This window comes from Fusarium solani (genome assembly GCF_023522795.1).
Source record: "Fusarium solani strain SB1 chromosome Unknown bctg00000009, whole genome shotgun sequence".
In the NCBI taxonomy this organism is placed as follows: domain Eukaryota; kingdom Fungi; phylum Ascomycota; class Sordariomycetes; order Hypocreales; family Nectriaceae; genus Fusarium; species Fusarium solani.
This window is the reverse complement of record NW_027072144.1, coordinates 2337657-2363840: the sequence shown is the minus strand read 5'-3', so window position 1 is coordinate 2363840 and position 26184 is coordinate 2337657. Positions and strand designations below refer to the sequence as shown.

At 51.3% G+C, this 26184-nt stretch overlaps 9 protein-coding genes across 9 annotated transcripts; 6 read left to right on the top strand and 3 right to left on the bottom strand.

Moving 5' to 3' along the window:
- Positions 1 to 33: 33 nt before the first annotated feature.
- On the top strand, positions 34 to 468 carry MRS44_013785 (uncharacterized protein; the record flags this gene model as incomplete). The annotated part of the gene is made up of 1 exon (XM_065617228.1): positions 34 to 468. The coding sequence occupies one exon, from the start codon at positions 34 to 36 to the stop codon at positions 466 to 468; it is 435 nt and encodes a 144-aa protein (XP_065473300.1).
- Positions 469 to 552: 84 nt separating this feature from the next.
- On the top strand, positions 553 to 2913 carry MRS44_013784 (uncharacterized protein; the record flags this gene model as incomplete). The annotated part of the gene is made up of 1 exon (XM_065617227.1): positions 553 to 2913. One exon carries the CDS (start codon positions 553 to 555, stop codon positions 2911 to 2913), a length of 2361 nt encoding a protein of 786 aa, XP_065473299.1.
- Positions 2914 to 4126: 1213 nt separating this feature from the next.
- Positions 4127 to 5318, bottom strand: MRS44_013783 (uncharacterized protein; the record flags this gene model as incomplete). The annotated part of the gene is made up of 7 exons (XM_065617226.1): positions 4127 to 4169; positions 4219 to 4638; positions 4689 to 4826; positions 4879 to 4916; positions 4972 to 5126; positions 5179 to 5220; positions 5309 to 5318. The coding sequence occupies 7 exons, from the start codon at positions 5316 to 5318 to the stop codon at positions 4127 to 4129; spliced, it is 846 nt and encodes a 281-aa protein (XP_065473298.1).
- A 6547-nt stretch (positions 5319 to 11865) lies between these two features.
- Positions 11866 to 13179, top strand: MRS44_013782 (uncharacterized protein; the record flags this gene model as incomplete). The annotated part of the gene is made up of 6 exons (XM_065617225.1): positions 11866 to 11958; positions 12015 to 12040; positions 12099 to 12178; positions 12232 to 12409; positions 12554 to 13022; positions 13072 to 13179. The coding sequence occupies 6 exons, from the start codon at positions 11866 to 11868 to the stop codon at positions 13177 to 13179; spliced, it is 954 nt and encodes a 317-aa protein (XP_065473297.1).
- Positions 13180 to 15538: 2359 nt separating this feature from the next.
- Positions 15539 to 16821, bottom strand: MRS44_013781 (uncharacterized protein; the record flags this gene model as incomplete). The annotated part of the gene is made up of 6 exons (XM_046271339.2): positions 15539 to 15994; positions 16060 to 16256; positions 16319 to 16436; positions 16493 to 16524; positions 16594 to 16683; positions 16746 to 16821. 6 exons carry the CDS (start codon positions 16819 to 16821, stop codon positions 15539 to 15541), a joined length of 969 nt encoding a protein of 322 aa, XP_046128892.2.
- A 1530-nt stretch (positions 16822 to 18351) lies between these two features.
- MRS44_013780 (uncharacterized protein) lies at positions 18352 to 19284 on the top strand (the record flags this gene model as incomplete). Its single annotated transcript, XM_065617224.1, has 3 exons — positions 18352 to 18648; positions 18703 to 19006; positions 19082 to 19284. 3 exons carry the CDS (start codon positions 18352 to 18354, stop codon positions 19282 to 19284), a joined length of 804 nt encoding a protein of 267 aa, XP_065473296.1.
- A 1810-nt stretch (positions 19285 to 21094) lies between these two features.
- On the top strand, positions 21095 to 22754 carry MRS44_013779 (uncharacterized protein; the record flags this gene model as incomplete). The annotated part of the gene is made up of 4 exons (XM_065617223.1): positions 21095 to 21097; positions 21199 to 21631; positions 21677 to 21806; positions 21995 to 22754. The coding sequence occupies 4 exons, from the start codon at positions 21095 to 21097 to the stop codon at positions 22752 to 22754; spliced, it is 1326 nt and encodes a 441-aa protein (XP_065473295.1).
- Positions 22755 to 24180: 1426 nt separating this feature from the next.
- Positions 24181 to 25212, top strand: MRS44_013778 (uncharacterized protein; the record flags this gene model as incomplete). The annotated part of the gene is made up of 1 exon (XM_065617222.1): positions 24181 to 25212. The coding sequence occupies one exon, from the start codon at positions 24181 to 24183 to the stop codon at positions 25210 to 25212; it is 1032 nt and encodes a 343-aa protein (XP_065473294.1).
- Positions 25213 to 25245: 33 nt separating this feature from the next.
- MRS44_013777 (uncharacterized protein) lies at positions 25246 to 25758 on the bottom strand (the record flags this gene model as incomplete). The annotated part of the gene is made up of 1 exon (XM_065617221.1): positions 25246 to 25758. The coding sequence occupies one exon, from the start codon at positions 25756 to 25758 to the stop codon at positions 25246 to 25248; it is 513 nt and encodes a 170-aa protein (XP_065473293.1).
- Between the last annotated feature and the right edge of the window lie 426 nt (positions 25759 to 26184).

The following is a 26184-nucleotide window of genomic DNA, read 5'->3' as shown; positions in this document are numbered from 1 at the left end:
CCATGGGATGACGGCGTGCAGACCCAAACGGACATGCTCATGGGAGTTGTGCTCGAAGCAATCGACAAGCTCGTGCCACTAGCAAAGCCATCCCCGTACGCGAAGAGGTGGTGGACAACAGACCTAACCCGGCTTCGACGGGCGTATACGTACTGGAGGAACCAGGCGAGGTCACAACGTCGAAGAGGTCAACGGTCGCCGGACCTGGAAAAGAGAGTCAAGGAAGCAGGCAAAGAATACCATGACACGATCAGGAGGCAGAAGAAGGCGCACTGGGACGACTTCCTCGAGGACGGAGCCAACATTTGGCAGTCGGCAAGATATCTCAAGCCGGAAGGTGATACGATGAGCGACAAGATCCCACCGCTCAAGAGACCGGATGGAGCAAAAACAAAGAACAAGGCAGAGCAAGCCGAGGAGCTGCTCAGCGCATTCTTCCCCGCCACTGCCGGCCGTCATCGACGATGAAGGAATCCGGCCCCGTCGGGCGGAGGTGGAGATGCCAAACATAACCTTGGACGAGGTGGAGCAGAAAGTCATGGCCGCCAAAGCATGGAAAAAGCACCTGGAGAAGATGGCTTTACCAGCGATGGTGTAGAAACAACTTTGGCCAGTGCCAGTGGTCTAGGACCCGGGTATTTGCATCTATCTATTCCGAACGTCATTGATAGATGGAGAGTACTACCGGACCAGTGGAGGAGCGCCAAGATCATCCCGCTCAAGAAACCGGGAAAAGGCGACTACGCGATCGCCGCCAAAGCATGGAGGAGACCGATCTCACTGCTGTCGACGCTAGGCAAGATTCTCGAGGCGGTCGTGGCGTGGCGGACAGGATCCCCGTACGCCGTCGAGACGTTCGGGCTACTACCCACAAACCACTTTGGAGCAAGAAAACGGCGATCGACAGAGCAGGTACTGCTGCTCTTCCAGGAACAGGTCTACAAAGCATGGCGGAACCGCAAAGTGGTCAGCCTGGTCAGCTTTGACGTCAAGGGAGCCTACAACGGGGTGTTCAAGGACAGGCTGATGCAGAGGCTGGAAGCACGAGGTATACCCAAGAAACTGGTCAAGTGGATAGATGCGTTCTGCTCGGACCGCAGGGCCACCATCACGGTGAACGGCTACACCTCTAGGCTACAGGAGCTGCCGCAGGCGGGCCTCCCGCAAGGCTCACCGCTGTCGCCAGTCCTCTTCCTCTTCTTCAATGCAGACCTAGTGCAGAGTAGGATAGACTCGAGAGGAGGATCGATCGCGTTCGTCGACGACTACTCAGCCTGGGTCGCAGGTCCAACGGCAGAAGCGAACAGAGACGGCATACAGACCATCATCGACCGTGCACTGGCGTGGGAGAGGCGTAGCGGAGCGACGTTTGAGTGCGACAAGACAACCATCGTGCACTTCACACGCGTCGCCGAGCGCACCAGCCACACACCGTTTACGATCAAAGGGGAAGAAGTCAAACCGAAGCAGGAGGCCAAGATCTTGGGAGTGGTCATGGACACGAAGCTTGGATTCAAGAAGCACATGGCCGAGGCCGCCACCAAGGGTCTCTCGGCGGCCATGTGCCTGAGGAGACTGAAGATGCTATCCCCGCGTACGGCTAGACAGCTCTTCGTGGCGACCGTTGCGCCGACCATGGACTACGCCTCCGCCGTCTGGTCGCATGCACGAGGTGAAAGAGAGCTGACCTGGCTCAACAGGGCTCAGAAGATGGGGGCACGAGCCATCACAGGCGCCTTTCGAACGGTCGCGACAGCAGTGGCGGAAGCGGAAGCTAGCATTCAGTCGGTAGGCGAGCGACACGCCCATGCAGGCTCGAGATCATACATCAACATCCGGACCCTGCCAAAGACGCATCCGCTCGCAACACTCCGGGCGTCAGTGAGTCGAAGATACATGTCACCGTTGAAGCGACTAGCCCTTGCGCACGAAGGGAGCGGTATCGAGCGGATGGAAACGATCCAGGCTTACACGGTGCCACCGTGGCACAGCCGTGTGTCGACGGTATGCGAGGCTGATCATGACGCGGCGATAACAGCAGCCAAAAGCGCCAACGACATTGTTATTGTGACCAGTGCTTCCGACAGAGAAGGGATCGTAGGTATAGGTGGCATCGTAGCATACAGATCGCCGGACCGGACAGACAAAATAGTGGCCAGATACTCGGTCACCCTCGGGTCGCGAGACGACCAGAACCCATACACGGCCGAGCTGGAGGCGATAGCGATGGCGTTGCGTTGCATGCCCGATGGGCTGCAACATCGAGAACTCACGGTGCTGTCAAGCAACCAGTCGTCACTGAAAGCGATCGCACGACCACGGCAGCAATCCGGTCAGATCACCATCCGACAGATCTATGAGTACACCAAACGACTGGGAAAGAAAAGTAACAGGGTCAGAATGGTATGGATACCATGCCGGGACGATGACCTCGCCATCGGCCGCAAGGCGAAGAGACAAGCGCAGAAAGCAACCAGAGCAGAATGCACGCCGCAATCGCTGCCATACCAGGCTCGCTCTACCCGGACCAGACTGGCGAAGTTGCAACTGCGGCAGCAGCGGGCACTGCCCGACAGAGTAGGCGGCTACTCCAAGAGGATCGACAAAGCTTTGCCAGGCAAACACACGGAAGCGCTATACGATGGACTAAAGAGAAGAGAAGCAGACGTGCTCTCGCAGCTCCGTACGGGAATGGCGAGGATCAACAGTTACCTGTGCCAGATAGGCGCGGTGGAGTCGGACATGTGTGATTGTGGACAAGCAGCCGAGACGATGGAACATTTCCTGTTTCGATGCACAAAATGGGAGACACAGCGCGAAGGCATGAGACAAGTTGGACAAAGTATGATGGGAAATCTCTCGTTCTTTCTGGGGAGGCAAATCGACGTCGGATGGACAGAAGTGGACACCTAATTTACAGGCGGTGCGAACGGCGGTCAAGTTTGCAAGAGAGACGGGGAGACTGGAGGCGAACCGGGAGATATGACACATTAACAACTGAACCTAGGGAATACTAACATCCAATAGCCTCAGGTGGACAGTCCATGATTAGGAAATCCGGCACAAGACGATCAGGCAAGAATCGCCGGTCTTGATTCCCAGTCAGAGGCTAGGTTTGAAGCACACTCCGACTGGTCATCACACATTCCTGATACTTCGAGTCAGATGGACGTTGAAAGCCAGCCCGATGACGTGACCGAGTCGGACCATTTTTCCGGCAAAAGAATTTCTCGACAAAACGTGGAATCGCCTCTGTGCCTGCCGATAGGAAGAAAACATGGACTGGCGTGGCCAACCGGTACTCAACCTCGAACAAATGGCTGGATATTGGAAAACCCTGGGAGTGCCGGATTCGATCGGCCCTCCTTATTCCTCTTCTTCGAATGGATAGCGGACGTCAATCACCCCGATTCGGAGTCTACGTCTTCTTTCCAGGAATTTCCCACTTTTGTCGCACAGCCTCGTACCTTGCTAATGATGAAAGGCGATTATGGATCGATCAGCTCCCTTTGCCTGCAACCTGTCGCTTTTGTCCACCTGGTGTTCTCCAACAGCACCCTCGTTCTTTTGACGATGTTGAAAAGTAAAGCCCATAGTCGCGGTGAGAGCTACACTGGGGCATCGTTCAGAGCAGCATAGACATGCATCGTTATCTCCCTCAAGAACGCCTGGAGGCAATCTGGCGGCACATGGCTCAGAGCACCGAATGTGTCGATCGTGTTGGGTCCCAAGGGATAAACCGGCCGTGCTGGGTTATGTTGGCAGGAGGACTAGTTACGTGGTCTTTGAACAAATGGTTGTCACGTCTGGTGATGTGCTCAAAGGCATTGGGTGTAGCCAAGTTGTATTGATAGCTGCTACCGGTACATGAGAAAGTGCAATGAGTGTGTGCTATATACTAAGTGGCTCATCGAAGGGGAAGTGAGTGAGTCTGTTCTCCCCGCTCTTGCCCTGGTGAGGGATGTGGGTTGGCTCACTGTCTCGAGAGTGAACTGTCTTTGGTATGATTGAGACCAGTGGGGTCACCGTGTCCACGTGGCCCCCGAGTCCCGCCGGGTCATGTCGAGGGTCGTGACACGGAAGACCCTGCCAGGCATTGCTATCCAGGCCCCATGAGTCCACCACTCTACTCCCCTTGGGCTTCAGGCTTCATTCCATAAACTGAACAACTATCGATACGTTAGCCCACGAAACCAAGAAATTAATGGACACGCGTACATTGGCCAGTAGGCATGGATCTTTGGATCATTCAAATCGTTCCTCACCTTAGGCAGGAAAACATTTACCTCCTCGCTAGACCAACCGAGGCCCCTTGTGAATGGCGCCATAGTCAACGACTCCAGAGCAATGCTTGTGTTTTCATTGTTCCATGCTCCGAGCTCCTTGTACTTCTTGTCCTTGGCCCAGCGATTTGTCGGCCATTTGAAGCGTGTGGCGACGATATTAGTGAATCCGACCTCGGCCATAATGTCCTTGAACTTGTCGGTTTGTTCGAAAGGCCGGCCTAACTTAATGGCCGCTTCCTCCAGAAGCTTGTTCCATTTGAAGAGTGCATTGTCCTCGGTAAGAGTTCCGTCATCGGACTTCATGATAACATCAATGTCCTGGAGTTCAACGTAGCCGCCTGGGGTGAGATTCCTAGCCAAGTTAGGGTTGATGGAGAGTACAAAGGCCGAAATGAACCTTACTGGTAGATTTTGCGCAAGTAGCCCAGCCAATCCTGAACGCTAAAGTTCATCATTCTGCTGTGGATGTAATCAAAGGGCTCAGAGTACTCCCATTCCTGGTCAATATCGTCAATGAGAAACTGAACATTCGGTGGAACACTGATTGACTGTTAGTAACTATGGGAAACGCCAAAGGCAATCCGGTTTTTACAAGTTCGGCTGAATGGGAGATAGATCGACGCCGACAATCTAGAGTTGTATAGTTTTAGCTTTGACTCTTCGCTTCTGAGATGACTCAATTTACCTCAGCCTCAGGATGGTCGTCACCAAATTCAATTGCCCAAATCCCCGTGCCAGTGCCCAAGTCGAGGACTCGTTTGACCTTGGAATCAGAGAGGTTCGGGGGCGAAAGACCAAGTTGGTTGTCGAAAGTGAGAAGGAACAAATTGTGCTGCAGGTCTGAACTTTTTCAGTACGAACTATCCAGTACCTGCCGAGGGGGTTGTTATACCTAGCCTCTCGTTTTCTTGGTCGTCGTTCGGAAGGTTATATTCTGCACGCGTCAGACATCATTGTGGACTCTCTAGATCACCAGAGGAGAGATCATCGGCAACCCACTTCCATCCTTGTATCGATGATACGTTCTCCCATTTTCTCGTCGGTAGTCGAGAATGGAACTTCTCAGGCTTTCAGTCGACGATGTTGTATCCTACCACCATGGCCTGGATTAGTGGTCTTGTCTCCACGGGGTTGCACGACAAGCAAGAAGCAGTTCCTACATCTCCAAGCGACGAGTCCCGATCGTCAGCTGCCTGGACTGAAAGTCAGCTCATGCTCTTCTTATGCAAGGAGAGGCATCAAACGTCTTCATCGGGGGCCACGATAGGTTCTGCATTGGCTGCTGCCATTTCCTGAATCGTCCTGAATCGCGTGTTGGGCTTCTTGGTAGATTGAGCGGCGTGATATTCTCACCAAGGTTTCCCCTCAATGAAGGATGGTAAGTCGACTAGCTTTAATACCGCGGCACCGTATTGACGAACTCGAGCGGGCACCAATCAAATCTGAGAGAGGGGCCGCCTTGTTCTCTCTCTCCTCTTCTGATGTTCTGCAAGGATGTTGGCGACATTTCGGGTGGTTGACTGGACGCGACCCCGCTCTGGAACGATCCTAGCTCACAGGGACTGGAAAAAGGAGTAGACACTCCACCAATTGAGATGAGATGGAGTTGTTTTTATGTGAGCTAAACCGCCACACATGCTCGCCGCTCGGGCCCGGGTACTCGCAATCGGAGGCTACATCGGTACCTATGACAAGGCCAATGCTCAGCTTTGCAAATTATATCGTCTGTTCTCTTCCAACAGGGTTTCCGCGGAACTGTGGTACGGCATAGCAGCAAGGCAACGAGCTTATTTGTAAGGGTGATCAAAAACCGTTGTGTCTCAGTTGTCAGCTGGCGATGATGACAGGTGGACGCTAGAAGGGAAGGGTGGGTAGCTGGAAAGCTAAAATAAGCAGCTCGTCCCGCATCGCCTGGTGGCGTCAGATCCTTTTAGGTCAGGCCGGCCCGCTCCCGTGTAGATCGTTAGCCCGACTGGATCACCCGAGCTGTTTATTCGATGATAGAGATTCTTGTGTTGCATTCCAGATACGTTGGTCGCCCGTTTTGCATCAAGAGACGGTCAAGGATGGGCACGTGGCAGCATTGTCCCCGAGCTTAATTCTACTATATTTGATGGACATCTGAAGGAAGAACGACTCTATTTCTTCCGTAGTGCTAAAATTAATGAGTTCTAGGTGCTCAGAAATGCCTGTCATCAAGTTTAGGCTGCTCGCTGTATTATCCAAGTGCTGGGTAGGATGGCCGTAATCAACTGGAGGCATAATAGAAGGAAGGTGCAAGTTGTAGAAATTGCTGTATGGCAAGCCCCTCTCTCTAGCTGCTACTTTCTGCCGCTTTTCCCGTTTGCGTTGAGTATCTGCTGTCGCTTTGTCCTGGGCTGTTGCATATATGCGTGGTCGTCCACGCTTCGTTGGTCTCTCCATATTAACTCTAGTAGATGTTGGAATATTGGGTGTTGGAAATTACTTGATGTTGATGCTTTAGATTGCTTCTTGATATTCCTATTATTTTATTGCTTTTGCGGGTTGCTATCCCTTCAATTGTCGAGGACCTCCCGCCAGGTCACGGCAGGGGGAGCAGCCAATTAAAATGCATCGGATCAAAGGTACCTAATCCCCCACCTATTTTAGCCTATGATACAAGTCCCAGCAATCTCTCGAGTTACAAATCACTACACTACACTGCTCACATCCCCAAATTGATTGATGTCTCCTTTTATTACGACTGACCGGCGCCGACGGCTTCCTTGAGCTTCTTGACCTTGGCTGCTCCAATTGAAGCCCCTGACAAGCGAGGCATTCTGATTTTTTTCCTCTTCGGACGAATTTATGCTGTGCAATAGGCGTAAATTCGACCCCGGCTCGAAAAAGCTTCCTTGACTGACTTTGAGGATGGAAGGCCTTGAAGACCGCGTTGTAGAGGCATTCCCTCCACTTCTTCTGACTCGTATAACGGCTCCAAGTCGGCTGCCCGTGTAGCTGCAAGAGGAAGCTATGTACAAGGACCACATCTAATAAGAAGGTCCAAGCAATAGCCTGCCAAGCGCCCCGGAGGATAGGATGATCATAGCCAAGATATGACCTTCTTTGGTCGCCCCGGTCAACATGATTCATCTCGTCGTTGTAAGAAGCAGCGATTGTAGGAATCGATATGAGCTTGACTGGCTCACCACCAAAAAAGCGCTGTATTGGCCGTGCCGTTGGGGTCTGCGTTGATGGTCTCTTCCTCCAACGCTCAGTCGTCTCATCGCCGGTGAACACGGTTGAAAGGGACAATACGAGGTTATTATCCTTCCACGCGATTTGGTTAACCTAGGGAAGAAAAAGACTAGTCAGCCGCTAGATAAGAAGAAGATTAGATTATCTTACCTGATTATCGGCAGTCGGGATGGCCTTGATCCCATTGAATTGGAACCCTGACTTACCTGCCTTATCGGCATTTTTGGCCTCTGCAAGACCTTTGTAGATACCACAGTTAGGCCGGGCTGTGCCGGTTGCACCGTGGCCGTGCTGACGAAGAGAGCGGAAGAGGTCCGGCGACGAGAAGAGGTTATCCACGAGGATGTGATATATCGACTCCGGTAATAGGTTGATAAGGGCAATAACGACGCTTTGAGTCGAGTTGAGAGCTATGATCTTAGCCCCGGCTTCCGTAGCCACGTAGATAACTTCTTCAACCTCGTCGGCCTTATCAGCCGTGCTAGGACCCTTGCTATTTCCCTTGCTTTTCTTTCTTTGTGATGCCGGCTTCTTCTTCTGAACTCCAACAGGGCCGTATTTTGCGCCGGGTTGGTGCCATATCCACCTCATGAAGAGGCCTAGCTGGGCGGCTATCCACACCTTGAAGCCTGTGTCGATAGGCTTACTGGGGACGTATGCAACTTGCTTATTCCTTCCGGTATATTGGATCATAGCCTCGTCGCCGGCAAGATGCGTGCCCGGCTCTCAGAGCTCTGTTGTTGCAAGTTGAATGTGCTGAGACTATGACTCAACGCATTGGAAGACGATAGGGAAGTCGTCGCCGCCGCCGTCGGTGAATTTGGTATGGTCAAAAAGGAGGATATGACGATAAAGAAGCTGGAATCGATTGTAAGTCATGAACTTGATTATCGAGTGTTCAGCCCGCTGATCCTCTAGCTGAGAGGTCTTCCAATGGTCTTCAACCGTTATTTCGCTGTGGACTCCCATATAAATAAGGATTCCAAGCCAGATATATAGCTCTGCAGCCGTGGTTGGCTTCCAGGCGTGGAGGCGTGACTGTTCTGTTATTTCGTGTTCTTGGCTATCAATAACGCCGGTTTGGATGAGGCTGCTGACCCAGTCATTGGTGTACCTGACCCAGTTATTGACTAGGGAAATGGGAATAAAGTGTTGGAAAGGTAATAGCGGGTTCTGGGGCAGCTTATTGATGAGAAGCTCTCGTCGCGGCACCTCGAAGGGTTGAAAAGTGAAGCCTCGGTCTTCGGCAGGCAGAAAAGCCGGTCTCCGGGTGCTGTCACACTCGTGCTCTTGACGTCTGTTATCTTCGTTGATGAAGCTACTACCATCATACGCGTTGAGCGCCTCCGCCGAGATCTCTGTAGGTATTGATTGGGAAGTCATCAATTAATTCGAAATGAATTGTAGGGTGATAAAGGCGGAATCAATTAATGACGCATCACTACGTTCCCCTCATGTACCTCCTGACAAATGGGGGGATGTGGGGCTTGGTACGGCCGGGAGGCTCAACACAACTCAAGGGATACTCCAGATATCTCCTATGACCTGAGCAGGTGATATCCGCAGAGCTGTTCTGACGTCCTCTAATATGCGCATAGCATCGTCGGTACTGCAAATTCTCGCAAACGTTGTGGCAAGGTGGATCCAACATGAGACCTCCGACTCCCCAATGCCGACATCATTCTGATGAGCCCTTAGACCTTTCTCTATCCCTTGAGTTGTGTTGAACCTCCCGGCCGTACCAGGCCCCACATGCCCACCATCTTCTAGGAGGTACAAGGGTGGAACCTCGTGATGGAATGGGAACGTGAGCAGTGTGATGTAGCGATTTGTAACTCGAGAGATTGCTGGTACTTCTATCACAGGCTGAAATAGGGGGGCGACAGGTATCTTTTGATTGACGCATTTTAATTGGCTACATCTCCTTGCCGCGACCTGGGGGAGGTTCAACACAACTCAAGGGATACAACGAAATTTCGGGTGTAACAATGACGGATGGAATTCGCTCCAATCATTCAGGGAAATGTTAAGGAATAACCGGTCATGGCTCGCACACTTGAAGAAATCCCCGCGCGTACAGGCGACATCGAGGGCCTGCACAAGACACTTGTCCGCCTCGTCGTACAACTCCATATGGGCTGCATAAACATAAGAGAGCTCAAATAACATCTCGTAACCGCAAGAAAACTGGCCGTGGGAGTCTAGATAAGCCAGAATATCTGTCATCAATCTTTGCATTTCTTCCACAGTCAACAATTGAGATTTCAAATACCCCATTCCGGCAAATAAGATTGCTTGTCCCACGTCTGTCGCTCTGCTTAATAGCTTCGGCACTACTCGCCTGAACAACGGAAGAAATTCCGCTGCCCGGTCTGTGGACGAAGCCACCTCGCAGACTTCCACCGCGAGCTCTAGGTAGTCTGTATCTTCCGCACCAAACAGATAGTGGTAGCCGGACAGGACGCGCTCGAAGTCGGGGAGATGTGGACGAGAAATGAATTCGCTGGCCGTAAGGACTCCACTGAGCGCATCAGTGATTGCCATGCCGTTGGCGCCGGGTGAGTTAAGTGCTTGGTAGAAGTGGCTACATGCGTCGCTGAGCCTGTGAGGATCGTTTCGCAGGAGGTCTCCTTGACCTACCGTAGGATCTCGAGAAATTCGGACACTCTACGGAGGCAGGGCCCAAAAGTTCTGACCCGACTAGAGGTAACGAGCTGATGAGTCAGCGCCTAGAGTACTTAGTAGTACTTTTAATTTTTATGGAGAGCACTAAACCCTCTATATCTATGCCCCTATCACCGCTAGAAAGCTCGGCACTAAAGTCACTAAATCTAACCTCTTAGCACCTATATCCCCCATAAAGCAGTTATACTTTAAGTACTTACAGGTACCAGTACTTGATTAGTCATATCCTGTACACTCTGTTAGGTCAGAACTTTTGGGCCCTTCCTCCGTAGCTCCACCACTTTTCCACTTTTTAACCTCCAAACCGTTGAGTCACCATTGGTTAATTGGCTGATTCGGAGTTTTGTGGCGACGCTAGAGTGTCCGAATTTCTCCAGACCCTACGGTAGTCATGCACCCGTGCCGAGCGACACAGACACTGCGATCGATACAGGCCTCAGACTTTCCGAAATTGGCTTGGATTCTCTCATGGCAATCGAGTGGCGAAGATGGCTCCGCTAGGCGTTCGGGCTTCAGGTCAGCGTGTTGGAAATGATGGGGCTGCGTCATTGAGGCAGCTCGGAGAAACGGTAGCTACGAGGCTTCGGGAGAAGGTCAGCCAGTAGGATTGTTATGACTCATGAATCCAGAATGTCATCGTCAGGACGGGACTGGAATATGCCGATTTCAAAAGTCTATTTCCCAAGGCACACTTCTTGTTTCTGGAATGTTTTCACCTTTTTTGGCTGGAATTTTGCTGGCTCAGATAGATGCCCAAGGGTGATACGCGATTGTCGGTGAAGGTTCTGGCGTGTGCGGGGCTCGGCCACACACGACGGTCCATCGGGTGACATTGAGATGTGTGTCTAGACCTAAACCGATTGCAGATCATGGGTCTGGAACACGCCACAGGCAGGCAAAATGAATCAATTAAAAAGTCCCGACCGCCGCCTAGCCACTGTATGTGTTATCATAAATGACAGGGACGCGAGTGTGAGGAGCAGTAACAGCTTCGACACAAGAGGTACCAAGATTAACATGGTCTCTAATAATGGCAAGGTTACTTGTCATTTATGTTGCACCCAGCGGATAAAGTGGCCCGAGTGTTATCGTCTGGCTGGTGAAGGGGAACAAAATGACGGCAAAGTAGCTGTTAATAAGTAAGATAGTGTCTGAGCGGTGCCTATTTACTGTGATCGCCTTCAACCCCGCTTACCCGCGTACCAGCCACCCTTAAAACCCAAACACCGGATCCTGCTCTAGCCTCTCACAAACCCTGCTTCACGGCTTGCCCTAAAACAACACGAGAAATTGCCCAATAAAAACTGCCTCCCCTGTCTTGGATCTCGCGCACCCTCCAATCCCCCGTCCCGATCCTCTGGGTCACCGTGTATAAGCTTTTCCCAGGCAACCAACCCATCGGGTCGACTCTCTGTCTTATTCAGCGATCTCAGCCTTAGACCCAGTCTGTCGGTGTCTCGCTGAAACCCCTCTTCTCCTCTTCACAGAAACACACCACCGCAGCACGCACCACCATTTGACCCTACAATTCCCTCTCCTCTCCCCAACGCAAACTCCTGCCTTTGATCCCTCTCCACTCTTGAAATCCCTGTTAGGGCGCGACGTGTCGTTGCGCACGACGCTTCCAGTTTTCACGGCAGCGACCCCCAACTCGGTTATAACTCTGAGGATCCCGATGTCGAGCACTAATGGGCCGAGAGACAGTCTTTCCGAATACGAATTCAGCTTTGAGGCGTACCTTGACTATTCGACAGGAATTGAAGTCGACGTGAGTCTCATAAGAAAACCTTGGCCCCGATTCCACCGTATGCTCACATTTCATAGTCAAATCCTTGGAGTCGTCCCACGCTGTCAGCTCTCGGCCCTCGATCGCCAACGTATCTCATTTTCAGGGCTAATGTATCGCAGAGACACCGCATCCGTGGCAGAGAGCATCTACGAGTTCCACAAGGAGAATGGGCGAACCTACCATGCTTATCGCGCTGGCTGTACGTTCTGCTCTCATGTCTCATCTCATGCGCAATAGAAGCTCAACTTGCAGCCTACTACTATCCCAATGACATGATCGAGGTTGAACGGTTGAATACCCAACATGAGATTCTCAAAATCCTCTTAGATGGCAGGAGTTGCCTTGCTCCCTTCTCTCAGAAAAACCCTCCACGCAAGGTTCTTGATATCGCCACAGGATCCGGCTGCTGGGCTATCGATCTGGGAGATGAGTTTTTCCCGAAGCCCGGATCATCGGCACGGACCTGTCTCCTATCCAGAGCGACTTAGTTCCTCCTAATGTTGAATTCATAATTGACGATGCGTGCGTAACTGCCCCTAGCCCTTGCCTTTGACAAATAAACTGACAATCATAGAACCGATGAGTGGCCTCAAGGCAGGGACTGGTGTAACTTTGACCTGATACATACCAGGGTAACCATGGGCTGCTGGTCTGATATGGCTAAACAAATCATTCAGCCGGCCTTTGAACGGCTGAAGCCTGGTGGATGGATAGAATGCCAAGAACTAGAGGGCCTCTTGGAGTGCGACGACGGTTCGGTCAAAGACAATGCTTTCAAAAAGTGGTGCGATGACATTGTCGACGCCAGCATAACCGCCGATCGACCCTTGCCCGGTGCTGCAAGTATGAAGCAGGCGTTCATAGAGGCCGGATTCGTGGATATCCATGAAAAGATATACAAGATTCCCATCAACGGATGGCCTAAGGACCGCAGGCTTAAGAGGTTTGGAGAGCTATGGCATGCGAACGTGGTGGAAGGACTACAGGCGCTTAGCTACGGCCTGTTGCATCGCGTTAAAGGCATGACTAAGGAAGAGATCGAGGTAAGTTTCGACTACCTAATTAACCTAGCACTCAACTAATAGGTACTAGGTCAACCTTGTCGACGTGAGGAAAGATTTAGCAGACCAGAGAATGCATGGTTATCAGAAGTTCTATGTTGTATGGGGCCGCAAGCCAGAGGATGCTGAGATGTCCTAGAGTGCATTGTGCCTCGATTATGTTCGATTAAGACCTTCGCGCACTGGAGTATGTATGTTGTTATTTAGGGGCCAAGAAAATTCAGGAGGATTAGGATATCACTCCCTAATTCTCAAAGGTGCCAGACTTGATAAAACCCAAATTTCTTACCCTCATCAGGCTTTAGACAACCGCTGTGCTGATCACCGTGTAATCTTCCTTTCACGGCGCCATCGAATCCCTACTTGCGACGAATGCTCGACTTACACGATCCGTCATTGGCAAAAGAGGTGCCGTGGAGCCGGCAGTCGGTACGTATCGCTTTTAACGAGGACTCTGATTGGCCTGATACCCTTGTCGTGACCGCATTGGAGGGCTTCACGCACTCGGAAGATGAGAATGGCTGCTTGGAAAGCCAGCATGACATGACAACGGAAGTCAAGAAGCCTGGGCTGGTCAAAACCGGTTGCAGAATAAGTATATCAATCCATATGAATGCCCAGCTCCAACCACGGTCTGTTGCGCGATATCTGGTTGAAGCACTGCCGTTCGCACGCTTTGGCCAAAATTCCTCCTCTCTAGTCCCTCCATTAGGGCTTTTGTTTTGGTAGAGGACTTGAAGACACCGGAGCCGATGGAGAAAAGTAGGGTCATTATCAGTGCTATATTTCCAGGACCACTGTAGGTGAACCAGATGCACAATATAAATGGATTTTTTGGACCAAGTCCATAAACGACGTACCATGCTTCGAGAGGTGCAGGGCCCTTTCTCAAGCCATGATGGATGAAAACCTAAACGGCGCGAGACGTCAACCATGACCAACTCCGAGGGCCAACAACTAACCGACTCGTCACCATTGTCATTTTCAACTCCGCTCTCTTCTCTGCTCCTCTGAATGAAACCCCAAGCTGCCGTATGACCATCATCATCAGCGTCACAAACCCCGCCACGCCCTCCACTCTACTATTTCTTGGGCGCCTGGGTCACCCTCCGCGCCAGATCAGTTCTTTTCTCCCTTGCGTCGCGACAAACACCACACTCGCCCGAAACCACCTCGCTCGTCACCTTCGTCACGAACTTGCCACATGTGGTGGCGCAGGGCACCATCCCCACGGGCTGCTCGCCTACGCGCTGCCCACATGCCTGACAGACGAGCGTGCCCAGGTTGACGAAGCACATGCTAGTGCCCCATTCACGACCGCAAGCTTTGAAAGGTCGAATTCAGTTGGAAAAGCGTCTGTGTGCAACACAAGACTGGAACGTTGCTTGTTATTCCACAATGACGAAGATGCGTTTGGGGTCGCCACGAGGAGTTTTAATGCGCGGGGCCGGCATGGGCAATGCACAAGTGGATGGAGGAGGTATGAGCCCTAAAACTTAAAGTTAGGGACAAACACAGTATCGGCTACTGGTCGATTATTCTCTACTTTGAGAATTTGGGTCTCGGCGGCGATAAAGACGGGGAGGCAGATGCTTCAACCTTGGCTGCCCAATAGGTGGGCTCCTCAGACTCTCGCACTGCCTTCAACACTAAGATTTAGGCCTCCCGCCGATCCCTGTCGCATAACATTCGTGTGACCGGATGTAACTATCCGGTTTCACATCTGGCCTGTCGCATAATCCTAACGACATGAGCTTAAATAGCTGTGCCCGAACACATGACTGTTCGATTTCTTTTGTTCTTTAGATAATTCTCATCAATCGACTGGTACCACCAATGATCCCTGCGGAACCAATTGTCTGACATGGCTTCTTCAGCGCCGGCTCAGATTCGCGGGCGCCAGATGGTGGTTGGTGTTGGCAGGGTGACGATTGCCCCCGAGCGTCTGGGGTTCCGCAGGCATGTCGTCCGTTGCTGCTCCACAGCGGCATCTGCTCCAAAATTTCTCCGATCGTCCAGGATGGTTGGACCGGATCTGTAGGGAGCACGATAGGGGCTTTCCGTGTTCCCCGTCGCCGTTGTTCCCCCTGCCAGCATCTGGAGCTGCAGAGCGTGGTTGTTGCCTCCACGCACGTACCTATCATGTGCCAGGGGTGATGTAGGGCGAGTTACGTGCTGGAGCCTCACGTCAGTCAGTGGGATAGCAGTCTGAGAAGTTGAGGTATGCAACAAGGGTGCGGGCAGAGGAGATGATTGATTTGAGCAGTTTAATTCTATCTATGGGAGTGACGAAAGTCGGTCTCTTATACTTATGTTCAATCTGCCCATATCACAGGCAGTAGGCTGCTGCCTAATGCTAGTTGTGGTCGTTCACAATGATCGTGATCCTTGCTTCATTTTCTCCTCATTCCAACAAGTAATGTGTTACTCTACACTCACTAATCCTTAGGTAGAACTTCCGTACTGGTACGTCCGCGGCATCCCATCCGACGTGCTAGTCACTTCTGCCCTGCGTCGCTCAAGACCGACTTCACAATATCCGGAGCTTTGTTGACGGCGTTGGTGCCCAGTTCCGGCAGCTTCCTAACATTCTCAGCAGTGGCTTCAGAGACACTCGAGGCGGTATTCCTGGCCTGGGTGGACAGGTTGGCGACAGTTTGCTTCCCGCTTTGAGTCATATCCTCAATGCGTCGTTCTATGTCTGTGGCAGTCTCTCGCGCCTTGGAAGAAAACTCCGCTGCCTTGGCCTTGCCATCTTGGGCAAGGGCATTTCCCTTCTCAGCAGCCGCAGTTGTCAGCTCTTCAGCACGCACCATTCCATCATGGGCTACCTCACAACCCCGAGGCGAAGTGATGAGGGGAGCGATGTAGAGCGAGATCAAGCCCAGCACGGCTAACCAAAACGGAGGTACGACTTTGGTTAGCCAATACAAGGCCGTGAAACCGAGGAACGCCTGCCTGTACGTTAGTTAAAGGTTCATTTATACGGATGATCCATATCCTGGGGGCTACAGCTTACAGCGAAGGTTTTGTCCAGGTCTTGACCAAACATGATTCTCTGGACTTGGACCACGGCGTACTGGACAAAGTCATGAATGTCTTTCAGCGTGGCGTTGAGGGTGGACTCTGGGACCTTCTTATACTCCTTGGGTCGTAGACGGGCGAGAAGGGTGTCCAGGCCGAACAACCGGCTTGCGAATTCCGTGATCGATATTACTGACAGGTCATAGTCAACGTGCATTCATCTCCAGAGATCGTGCGGGTGTGATATTACATACCTCCAAGAGTGGCCGCCCCGGCCTTCAGGGCTAGTTGTGTAAGAGGTAGGTAGTGTGCTCCGAACAGGATGCTCAGAGCACCGATGAATGAGCCGAGGGTGCGAATTGGATCCTCCCACTGTAGCCACATGAGCGATCAGGTCTGTAGTCAATGAATTTGAGCGAAGGACCTACACTGGTGTACTTATAAAGGCTGTCTTGATGAGCTGTGGTATCGCAAGTGTTAGCGCGATGCTCTGTTTCCTCTTTGATTTTGCTTGACATATGATTCGTACCTATAATCTTCAATGGTCCAATGTCCCCTTGTCTGCCATGGCCCTCGGGATGTGTCTTTTCGTACAATGACTGCTGAATTGCTGAAGCGACTAGAAACAAAGAATGTGAGCATTTGACGACTGGCACTTTTGGCAGACCCGTAAAGGCTTACTCTTCGCTGTGTCTGGTTCGGAATGCTGAGCACCATCGGCCTGGACGGGCATAACGACGTAGGTCGGTCCACTCATGATGGTGGTGTTGGTTGCGGATGGATGTTCGTATGGAATGTCCTTTGGCAAAAGCTGGTTCTTCAGGTTACTGAGGGGAGTCGCGCCACGATTGTGGCTGGCAACTATCGCTTTCTATTTGAAGGACAAAGGTAGGGTTTGCGTGCTTCGGACTGAAAGTGCGGTGCGTCATGTTGATATTTGTTGATGAGACTATGACGACGTGTTTTGTGACATCAACCGGCGGTCATTAGCCGTTTGTCATTCAGGAGCAACAACTCCGCGAAACTCCTTCACCCTTGTGCCACTGTGGCACCGCCCCTCTTTTGAAGGTACATGTAGTGGCTGCACTGCCGATCACCAAAACGGGGTCAGGAAGTCAAAGCTAGAGGATCAGACAAGCAGTTTCATTCCTTTCTCCCTGCTGGATCTATTCTTTCTTATATGAAAGAGCCTCTGCCATCCTAAGCTGCCGACCCGGCTGTTCTGACTAGCCTGTCCGAAGCCAATACATTTGATCGGATGATATGATCTTCCGGACTAGCTGTTCCTAGCTGCTGGACCTGCTGTTGTTGTGTTTTAGGGTCTTTGGGTTGTGCTATACTATTGTGGCTCTTACTGCTGTGTGTTCTTGATAACACTCGGGGTCAGGAAGGGCTTAGAAAAAAATCTTCAGCCACAAGAGTAAGCACACCAAAGTGACACTTGCACTGAGTAGATCGTAGTGATTATCTTCTAGATTGCTTCCTGACTCTTTAGACATAGAATTCAAACAAGCCTGAAGACGTCCCGGCGTGGTACAACATGCAAACGAGACATGGCACCCACAAAATTTTCCTAGTGGTAATAGAGGTAGCCACCGTGATTCACGCCGACCTTGCTCCATTCTTGATAAGAAGCCTCACCACCGCCTCGTCGCCGTTGCCCGAGGCCCATGAAAGTGGTGTCATCAGTGTTTCGTTTCCTCTTCATATTCTCATGGCCATTCTACGCGTTCTTTCTCTTTCACTACTTTTCCTGCAGTAGATCATCCACCCATTGGCCGCGGTTCTCTATTGCGGCAGCCGGCGAATGCCTGTATGGCACAAGGTATGACATGATCTCCGCCGGGCTAAACTCGGACTCTGGTACCTTTGCGGCAAATGCAGCGGCTTGTCTCTCAACTTCTCGGTCATTGTCCTCCTGTTGCTTCACCTCCGCAAGTGTCGGTTCTAGTTGGCGCATATACTAGGGGGCACGCTTGATGTCATGCTGGGATTTAAGCCAGTCATGATTGACTCTTCAATTTCAATGTGTGGCGGCCACATTAATTTCCGAGAGCAATCTCTTGTGCGTCATATCCCAAGCCACACGCATCATGATAAGAGAATTGTCTCAGGGATGCTTCATGAGTGTGCGGGAACTTTGTTGACGGAGCTACGTCTCCGGCTCTCGATGGACATGTAACCCTTAACCCTTCTCCTTTGTTGGTTTTGAAAACTGATTCCTGCACCGGCATCAAACACAGGAGAACTTCATCACCATCCAAGGAGCCTCGATGACACAGACGAAATGGGACCTTCTGCTGATACTAACGGGCATAATGGCCCAGGTCATCGACGACGCCATCTAAGCACAGTCAAGGCTCACCTTGTCGCCGCATCGGGGGAGTTCGTTGGGACGTTCTTCTTTTTCCTCTACTTTGGCTACGCTGGAAACATGATGGCCGTGCTTCAGTCGCCATATCCTGCGGTAAATGGCGGGTTGGCAAGTACCACGGACATTTGGATCGCAATGTCGTACGGGTTTGCTCTGCTGGTCAACGTCTGGGCTTTCTACCGGATCAGCGGAGGATTGTTCAACCCAGCAGTAAGCAACAGTTCTTGTTATAACAAAGACTCGAGACTGACTATAGCGCTATAGGTCACGCTCGGTTTGTGCATCGGAGAACAGCTCCCTTGGCTGCGCGCGGCGTTCCTTGTCCCTGCACAGCTGCTCGGATCTATGTGCGCGGGTGGCCTCGTCGATGCGATGTTTCCAGGGTCAGTGGCGCAGGCCAACACAGTACTTGGACCTTATACTTCTATTGCGAAGGGCGTGTTCTTGGAGATGTTCTTCACAGCTCAGCTGGTTTTCGTTGTCTTGATGCTGGCTGCTGAAAAGTCTCGAGATACCTTCATCGCGCCTATTGGCATTGGACTCGCTCTATTTGTAGCTCTGATCCCCGGTAAGTGTATTCTCTCGTCGGTTGCACAATTGGGCACCAGGTCATATAGAGAGAGCTAACACTATGTTTGCGCAGGAGTATTTGTCACTGGTGGCTCTGCAAACCCCGTCCGTAGTTTTGGCTGCGCTGTTGCTGGTACGGACTTTCCCGGGTATCATTGGATTTACTGGGTTGGGCCGGCACTCGGTGCGGCCTTGGCTGCTGGATACTATCGGCTGGCCAAGCGCATGCACTATGAAGAGGCAAACCCTGGGCAGGACGCTCCGCATGACGTTTAGAGGAGGTGCGGTGAGGGAGCACTACGACCTGAGTTGAGAGAGAGATGATACTCGGCGGTCTTTGGCATTATCTTAGGAAAGTCACTTCCCTTGTTTTCTAGTATGGCCGCCTTTAGAGGGGGCTGCTGCGGCAAAGGTAGAGCAGTGTGTTACATAGCCAGGCTGGCGCATCATTCATTAATAGTGATCGAGTTGGTGCTGAATGATCAATAATGATCACTATCAATCATTTCATTGACGCCATGCCCGAAATAATGATCATTGCATTGGAGAGACAGCAATGAAATGACAATAATGAAATGAAAGACAGGGGTCCCCCTGCGTAACGTGCCTGGTTCTCCAGGAATGTTCTCGCCACCCCACGATCCGCCTAATTAACGATAACGATTCCTTCAATGTCCAGCCAGCCCAAACTTGCTCCTCAAATCACGACATGGCGGTGTTAAATCCCACACACAACTTGTTATCGCCGGCGGGGTTATCGCGCCAGAGTCCCGGGCCTACTGAGAGACAGTCTCTGCCAACTGACTCGCTAATTCGCCAAGCAGCAACAACGTTGCCTCCAGCCGTCTTGACAGCTGCTGTGACTACCGCACCACCGATACGGCTTCCCGCACAGCCGGTGTATTGTCCAACACCCTGCGTTTCGAGTGGTGCTCAGATAATCTCGCCATCAACCAGCCGACGAACAGAAACTGGAGATGGTATGAGGCATCCCACAGGACTCGCGGATACAAACCCGACATGCAATTTACCGCCTATACGCCAAGAAGCTCACCTTGAGGCTGGCCGTCCCCGGAGAGACTTTTCTATGTCGACCCGAGATCTTACACGCCTTGGCGTTCAAAAATATCGGGACCGACAACATCGCTTACGAATCCCGGCAATTATTCCTATTAACGACCCCAGTTTATCAGTCATCGGAAATTGCGAGTGGCAGTCCATCCCAGAGCCATCACTATCTACATCTCACTCTCGCTCTACTACTCATGAATTAAAGACCGAAACGGGGCCCGTTTCCACTTCTGAGCCAATCGTAGCTAGTAGATTCGTTCTTCCCTTTTCCAAAAGGCTAGCAAGACGCCAGACGCGTAACTCCTGCCATCATAAACCAACCGCTAGCAAAGGACTCCAATAGCTCTCATCACACCCTACTCTCACAGAAATAGCCTTTCCACCTTCCCACTTACCTACCCTACGATGGACTTATCACGCAAGGAACTTCGGTGGTTAGAGAAGCTTGGCCTACACTTCAATGAGCCAGAGCACGCTATCCTCTGTACCAGATGCGGGTTTGCCCTCAACCCCCAGAGCGACCGCGTATCGAGACATCTTGGACAGAAACACGACATCTCTAAGAAGGAACGCCGTGGGCTTAATACGTTTATCCGTTCCTTGCAGCTGCAGGATCCTGCTTTGCTCTAGTGATGTTGTACAGTATGTACAACCTTGTTGTGCGTACGTACGTACAAAAAGAAAATGTACGTACGTGTACCATGTACGTACGACTGGACTCACTATATCCCAACTATAGGAATATGTGGGTCATATCGTACAAGCACGGAGCTAGCTGTACAAAACTTTGCTGGCTTGACAACCCAACGTAACTCTGCCATTCTCTCCCAATTGAAGGTATCACCAAAAAGATGGCCCCCGCTAAAGCTAGCACTGCCTTCGTGTGGCGATAGTTTATCGACCTCGGCCGCTCTAACCCCAAGAAAAGCAAGCGATACAGATGCCATCACTGCCAGAAGGATTTCGCTGCAACCTCTATTGGGAGGCCGAAAGAGCATCTCGCTGCGTGTGAGAAATGGTAAGCTAGGCAGCGACAAGAACACCAGGCTCAAGATAACACTGACTACCTTGCATCTTATTAAAGCTACACAAAAGAAGATAACCGAGGTCTGAATTCAGCATATCTCGCAAGACGAGAGTCAGAGCTTCGCTTATGATGCCGCTGCTGCTGTAATCGCCGGCGGCCGCCTCTTCAGCCTCTTCGAGAGCTGTCGTTGGCGTTATTTCTTCACTCGTATCAAGCCTGGCTGGAAGCCTCCCAGCCGCGCCGTTATCACAAGAATTCTTCCCGACTTCTACCAAGAACTCTATGATGAGGCTTTCAAGCGCATCACCCGCTCAGAATGGTTCAATGTCATATTTGACGCCTTTGATAATGTCTCGGGACACAGAATCGTCAATATCTCGGTACAACTGCCAGATGGTCCAGCCTTCTACTGGAAGACTCTTGACACGGGAGATGCACAGCACACAGCGGAGAACTGGGTGAAGTTGATATGGAGAGAAATGCAAACGCTGTGCAGCAACGATCTCTCCAGAATCAATTCTATCTGTACAGATACCGAAAATACGATGCGCTCCTTACACGACTTACTAGGGAGACACCCCGAGCTCTCACATATCAACTTCTCTCTATGCGATTCCCACGGCCCTCAGCTTGTGATTAAAGATATCCTTCTTCTTCCGTTCTTCGAGGATCTCTTGAACAACGCCAGTATTCTTCTCACGTTTTTCTCACGGTCTAAATTACAATTGCAAAGTTTGAGGATATGCCAGCGCACAAGGTGGAACGGAGTAACTCGCGCACTGACCAGAAGGTACCGGTGAATCACCAGCTGTTACTAGGAAATCATAGCCAGTAACTTACACTAACATTCTCTTCCCAAATAGTGTAATTACACCCTGGGGTTCTCAGTACAATTCTTTCTTCTCCCTTCTCCGTTCTCGAGACCCTGCCAAAGACTGGTCCATTCGGAAAAAATGTACGCGAAGAGCTACGATCTCAAGATTGCCCTGTCCTCCTGCCCGAGGCGGTTCGAATCATCCAAGACAACGGCTTCTGGCTGAAACTCGAGGCTGCGATCGCGGTACTAAAGCCCGTGAATGAATTTCAACACGCTTCCGAGGTTGATGGGGCGGGGATCGCACACGTTATAAATCGCTGGCTGCAAATCAAAGGTAAATGGGCTGAGATGAGAGAGGCTGACCAGTTCCCTGATATTCCGTGGGACGATGTTGACGCCATATTCAAAGCCCGGCTTGATAAGCAAACGTACGACATCCATTGGATCGCCGATGCCCTCCGGCCAGACACAACCAGCCCAAATTCGAAGCTGCCGCCTAGCGTCTTCGCGCGCGTGCAAGAGTATTTGAAGAAACAGCTGAAGAACGACGACGAATGTCGCCGTGCCCTTTTTGAATTCACACACTTCCGAATGCGTACAGGCGGCCCGGGGGACTTGTTTAATAAGCGCAGCGCTGTGTACGACGATGGTTTCAAGTCAGCAATGGCGTGGCAGTGCCTCCTCAACCAGTGTTCGATTCTTGCTAGAGCAGCTGTAAAGATAATGAGCACGCTTGCGAACTCGGTACCCTCAGAAAGAAGTTTCTCTGCTATTAGTTTCATACGCACGAAGGCTCGGAATCGCCTTACGCCCATGCACGCTGATATGTAGGCCTTCATTTTCATGAACGACCGCGTGTTGGATCGCCTTAAGGATCATAAGTACGCCCATAAAAAGCGCTGGGTGGATCTTGAGGGGAAGGACTGGCTAGAACTCGAAGATTCATACCTGGAGTTATTTGTGAATGCGCAGGGCAAGAAGGTCTGGATGGATAGCGCGATGGTGTCTACCAATGAAGATTGTGGGCGGGAAGGTGTATTACAGTCAACGGGTGACGTATTGGGGGTTGGCACTGAGGTGGAAACAGAGGTTTGAGGCTAGAATGGCAGAGGACGAGGACGGCGAGAAGGCTGCTAAGTTACCAGTATTACCAGAAAGGGAAGGGGGAAGTTTGTATGGTACAACTTTGTACGTACAACTTTTCTGTACGTACGTACGTGTATAGGAAATTGCATCACTAAATACACGATCTAGAAATCCATTTATAAACTGCTGAGATAGTTGTTATACAATCTAACGCTGTTGTTAACACACGACTTAAAGAAATAATCCATGTCATCAGGCTCCCATATTGATTCGAGGTCAATCAGCACGATTCTATCCCCCGTGATCAGAAGATTATCAAGTTTGATATCATCGTACATGACTCCCCTGGCGCGCAACGCGTCAAAGGCGACGCTGGCCCGGTCCTGAAAGTCCACAAGTGGCAAAGGGTCTTTCTGGTTGAATGGTTCAACTCCATTCACTTTGGAGAGAATCAAAGCCCGAGTGCCCTCGCAACGGCCTTCGCCGTGGAAAAACGGTATCGTGGATCCTTGTAGGTCCTGTAGCCTCTCATACATGCGCTTCTCGTTGTCGAATTCGTCATCCCAGCCCGGCTTCAGTTTTTTCAGGATCAGGCTTGTTGGTAAGAGCCAGCTGGGGCATAGAGGTCTAACCAGGCTCTGAAGTATTGAAGGGAGTCGCAAGAGAAGCCGACTCGCTGCTCGGATGAATGGGCTGCGCTGGAGAGTGAGGTGAAGCACATGGGGATGCCTATGGTCGTTGTAATGTCCGATGGCTGTCAATTGGCTATGGCCAAAACCGAACTGATCGAGGAAAGATGAGTGATGTGACTCTTGGTAAATCTAGAAACAGCTTACGTTGATTTTACGAGAGCTAGAGTCATATTCGTCCATCACGAGCGACGATGGTGCGGGCGAGGTGGTGACTGAGGGATTGATGCACGTTGGCAATTAGGGGTGGCCAGAGAGTTTTCCCGTGAATCATTGGTGGGATCACATGACAGAGATCGGCATGCAAATTAGTCCGAGATGTTAGCCAGCATCCCCCGCTGCTGCCTAACGAATGCCTAACGAAACGTGCAAACAGGTGAATAAGACCCCTGCAATTAAATCGAAACCATCCAACGCTTTATTATTTTTGTTCCACAGAGCTCTGTAGAGCGCTACGGATTATCGGATTATTTGTTAGAATCATGTCTTCCACAGTCTTTGACCTCCTCAACCAGCATCCAACGAATCCCGTGAAAGTTACGGGCTTCCAATCAACGAGCAACAAGTCATGGACGAAATCGTACCCTGCCATCACCAAGCTCAACGTCCACACCACTGTCCAGGGACCAGGCCATGTCGTGGCCAGCTACGACGCCGCTTTTCTAGAACCGTATGACGATGATAATGAGCGGCTTCAAACAGGCGCGTATCCCCCCAATTACAGAGAGTGGAGACTCAGCTCGGAGGAAGATGGCATCCAGTGGTTCCATACAGAGGTCTCTAACATCGTCCTCGCGGCATTTGGAGAGTATCCAACCATGCTCCAAGTGTCGCATGAGAAGCCACTCTCCGATACCAAGTTCGACCAAACAGTTGATGTTGCCTACTCAGTCAAGCACAATGGCAAGAGGAAGCATGTGACTATCGGAGAGTTCAAGAGAGGTCTGATTCTGCCCGATCAATGGCAGGATGGCAAGCTTTCTGGAGGCCAGAAGAGCTTTTCTCAGGAACTCAGAGCGTTAGTAACCATTCTCTGCATCTCTGCACTGACTAAGGAGTGGATTAGATACGCATACATCTATTCGTGCCCCCAGATTTTCTGCTTTGACCATGAAACTTTTCTGCTGTTACAGTTCAGGGCAACTTCGAAGTCTGGTATCAAAGACCCAAATTGCGAGGTAGACTGCTGGGTTATTCCTCGAGAGAACCCCGGTGGCTCTACCTTGAGGGAGGCCTTGTATAAGCTCTTGGTGCAGGGCTTTCGGAGATGCCAAGGTGAATTTCCTTTGGGGGCGGACCTTTACGGGTATCAGCCCTCTCTTCGCGAGTTCTACAATGGACGTCCGCTTTGGAATATCAACCAGATGCTTTATTGGGAGCCTTGGGGCCATCGCCGTGTCGTGGATGCGTCACGGGGCGCATTCTACTGGACGGATGAGAACGGATCTAATGCCGCAACGGACGTAAACGGCAACGCGGTATGGGACACTGAGGCGTTCTGGACTGTGGATTAGCAGGTTGAGCAACATGACCGAGTCGATGGGGGTCTATACGACCAGCGCAGCCAATGCTGGAGCATAGACAAAGCCGCCGGCCTCGCAACAGGTCACCGCGTCAACTTTGGCCCAGTCACCTATGAAGTGAGTTCGCAGTAGAGATGCACACAGAGCCAGTCCGCCCGGTTGCAGGGAGATGTTCAGGACGTGGCGAAACTCGACGCCCGGGCGCGGAAAGTCGGGCACCACGCGTACCATACGTGCTAGCTTTCGCAGGTCCTTGTGTAAGAAGGGAAGTAGGTAGTGTTGAGCAAACGTTTTTGCCGCCTGGCTTCCACTCGAGTCATTCTCGAAAATGAGTGTAGGACAGTAGTTCAAGACGGTCGGATTCGACCTGCCATTGTTACTGCCCTTGCTCTCGTTCTTGTCATCGCCACCGCCACGGTAACCCTGATGCCCTCGGCGAGCTCGCCGCGTTTCTTCGTTAGCTTTGACGCAGGAATCGAGCAGTCTGCTGTCTGGCACCAAGTGCGACAAGGATGTGACAGGCGCCTCGTCTCTCATCCCTGTGATCAGCAACACATCCACATCTGCAGCTTCGTACAAGACATTCAGAAAATGATCCTCTGGCAGCTGAGGTCGTTGCCGCACTTGACTCTGGAAAAACGCCGTTAATGCTGGCCGATGTTACTCCAGGGGGGAATCAGCACTTAGGTTTTCAACACCACAACCAAGATTCCTTATCTTACATAATTCTTTCCAGAAGCCTAGTCACTAAAAAACATGGAAATGATTTTTTTTTTTAATTAGATCTATTTTCCTGTTGTAGCTGCTTGTTAAGCCTCAATAGACAATGCCGTCATCGCTCGACCGTGACGATTTCCTCTTGTGGATTAGTACGATTTTGAGAGAGCGTGACGATTCCTTAATTTGGTTAGCACGGATAAGCTACCCCACCACTAGGTTCGTGCGTCTGGATATGAAACGCCG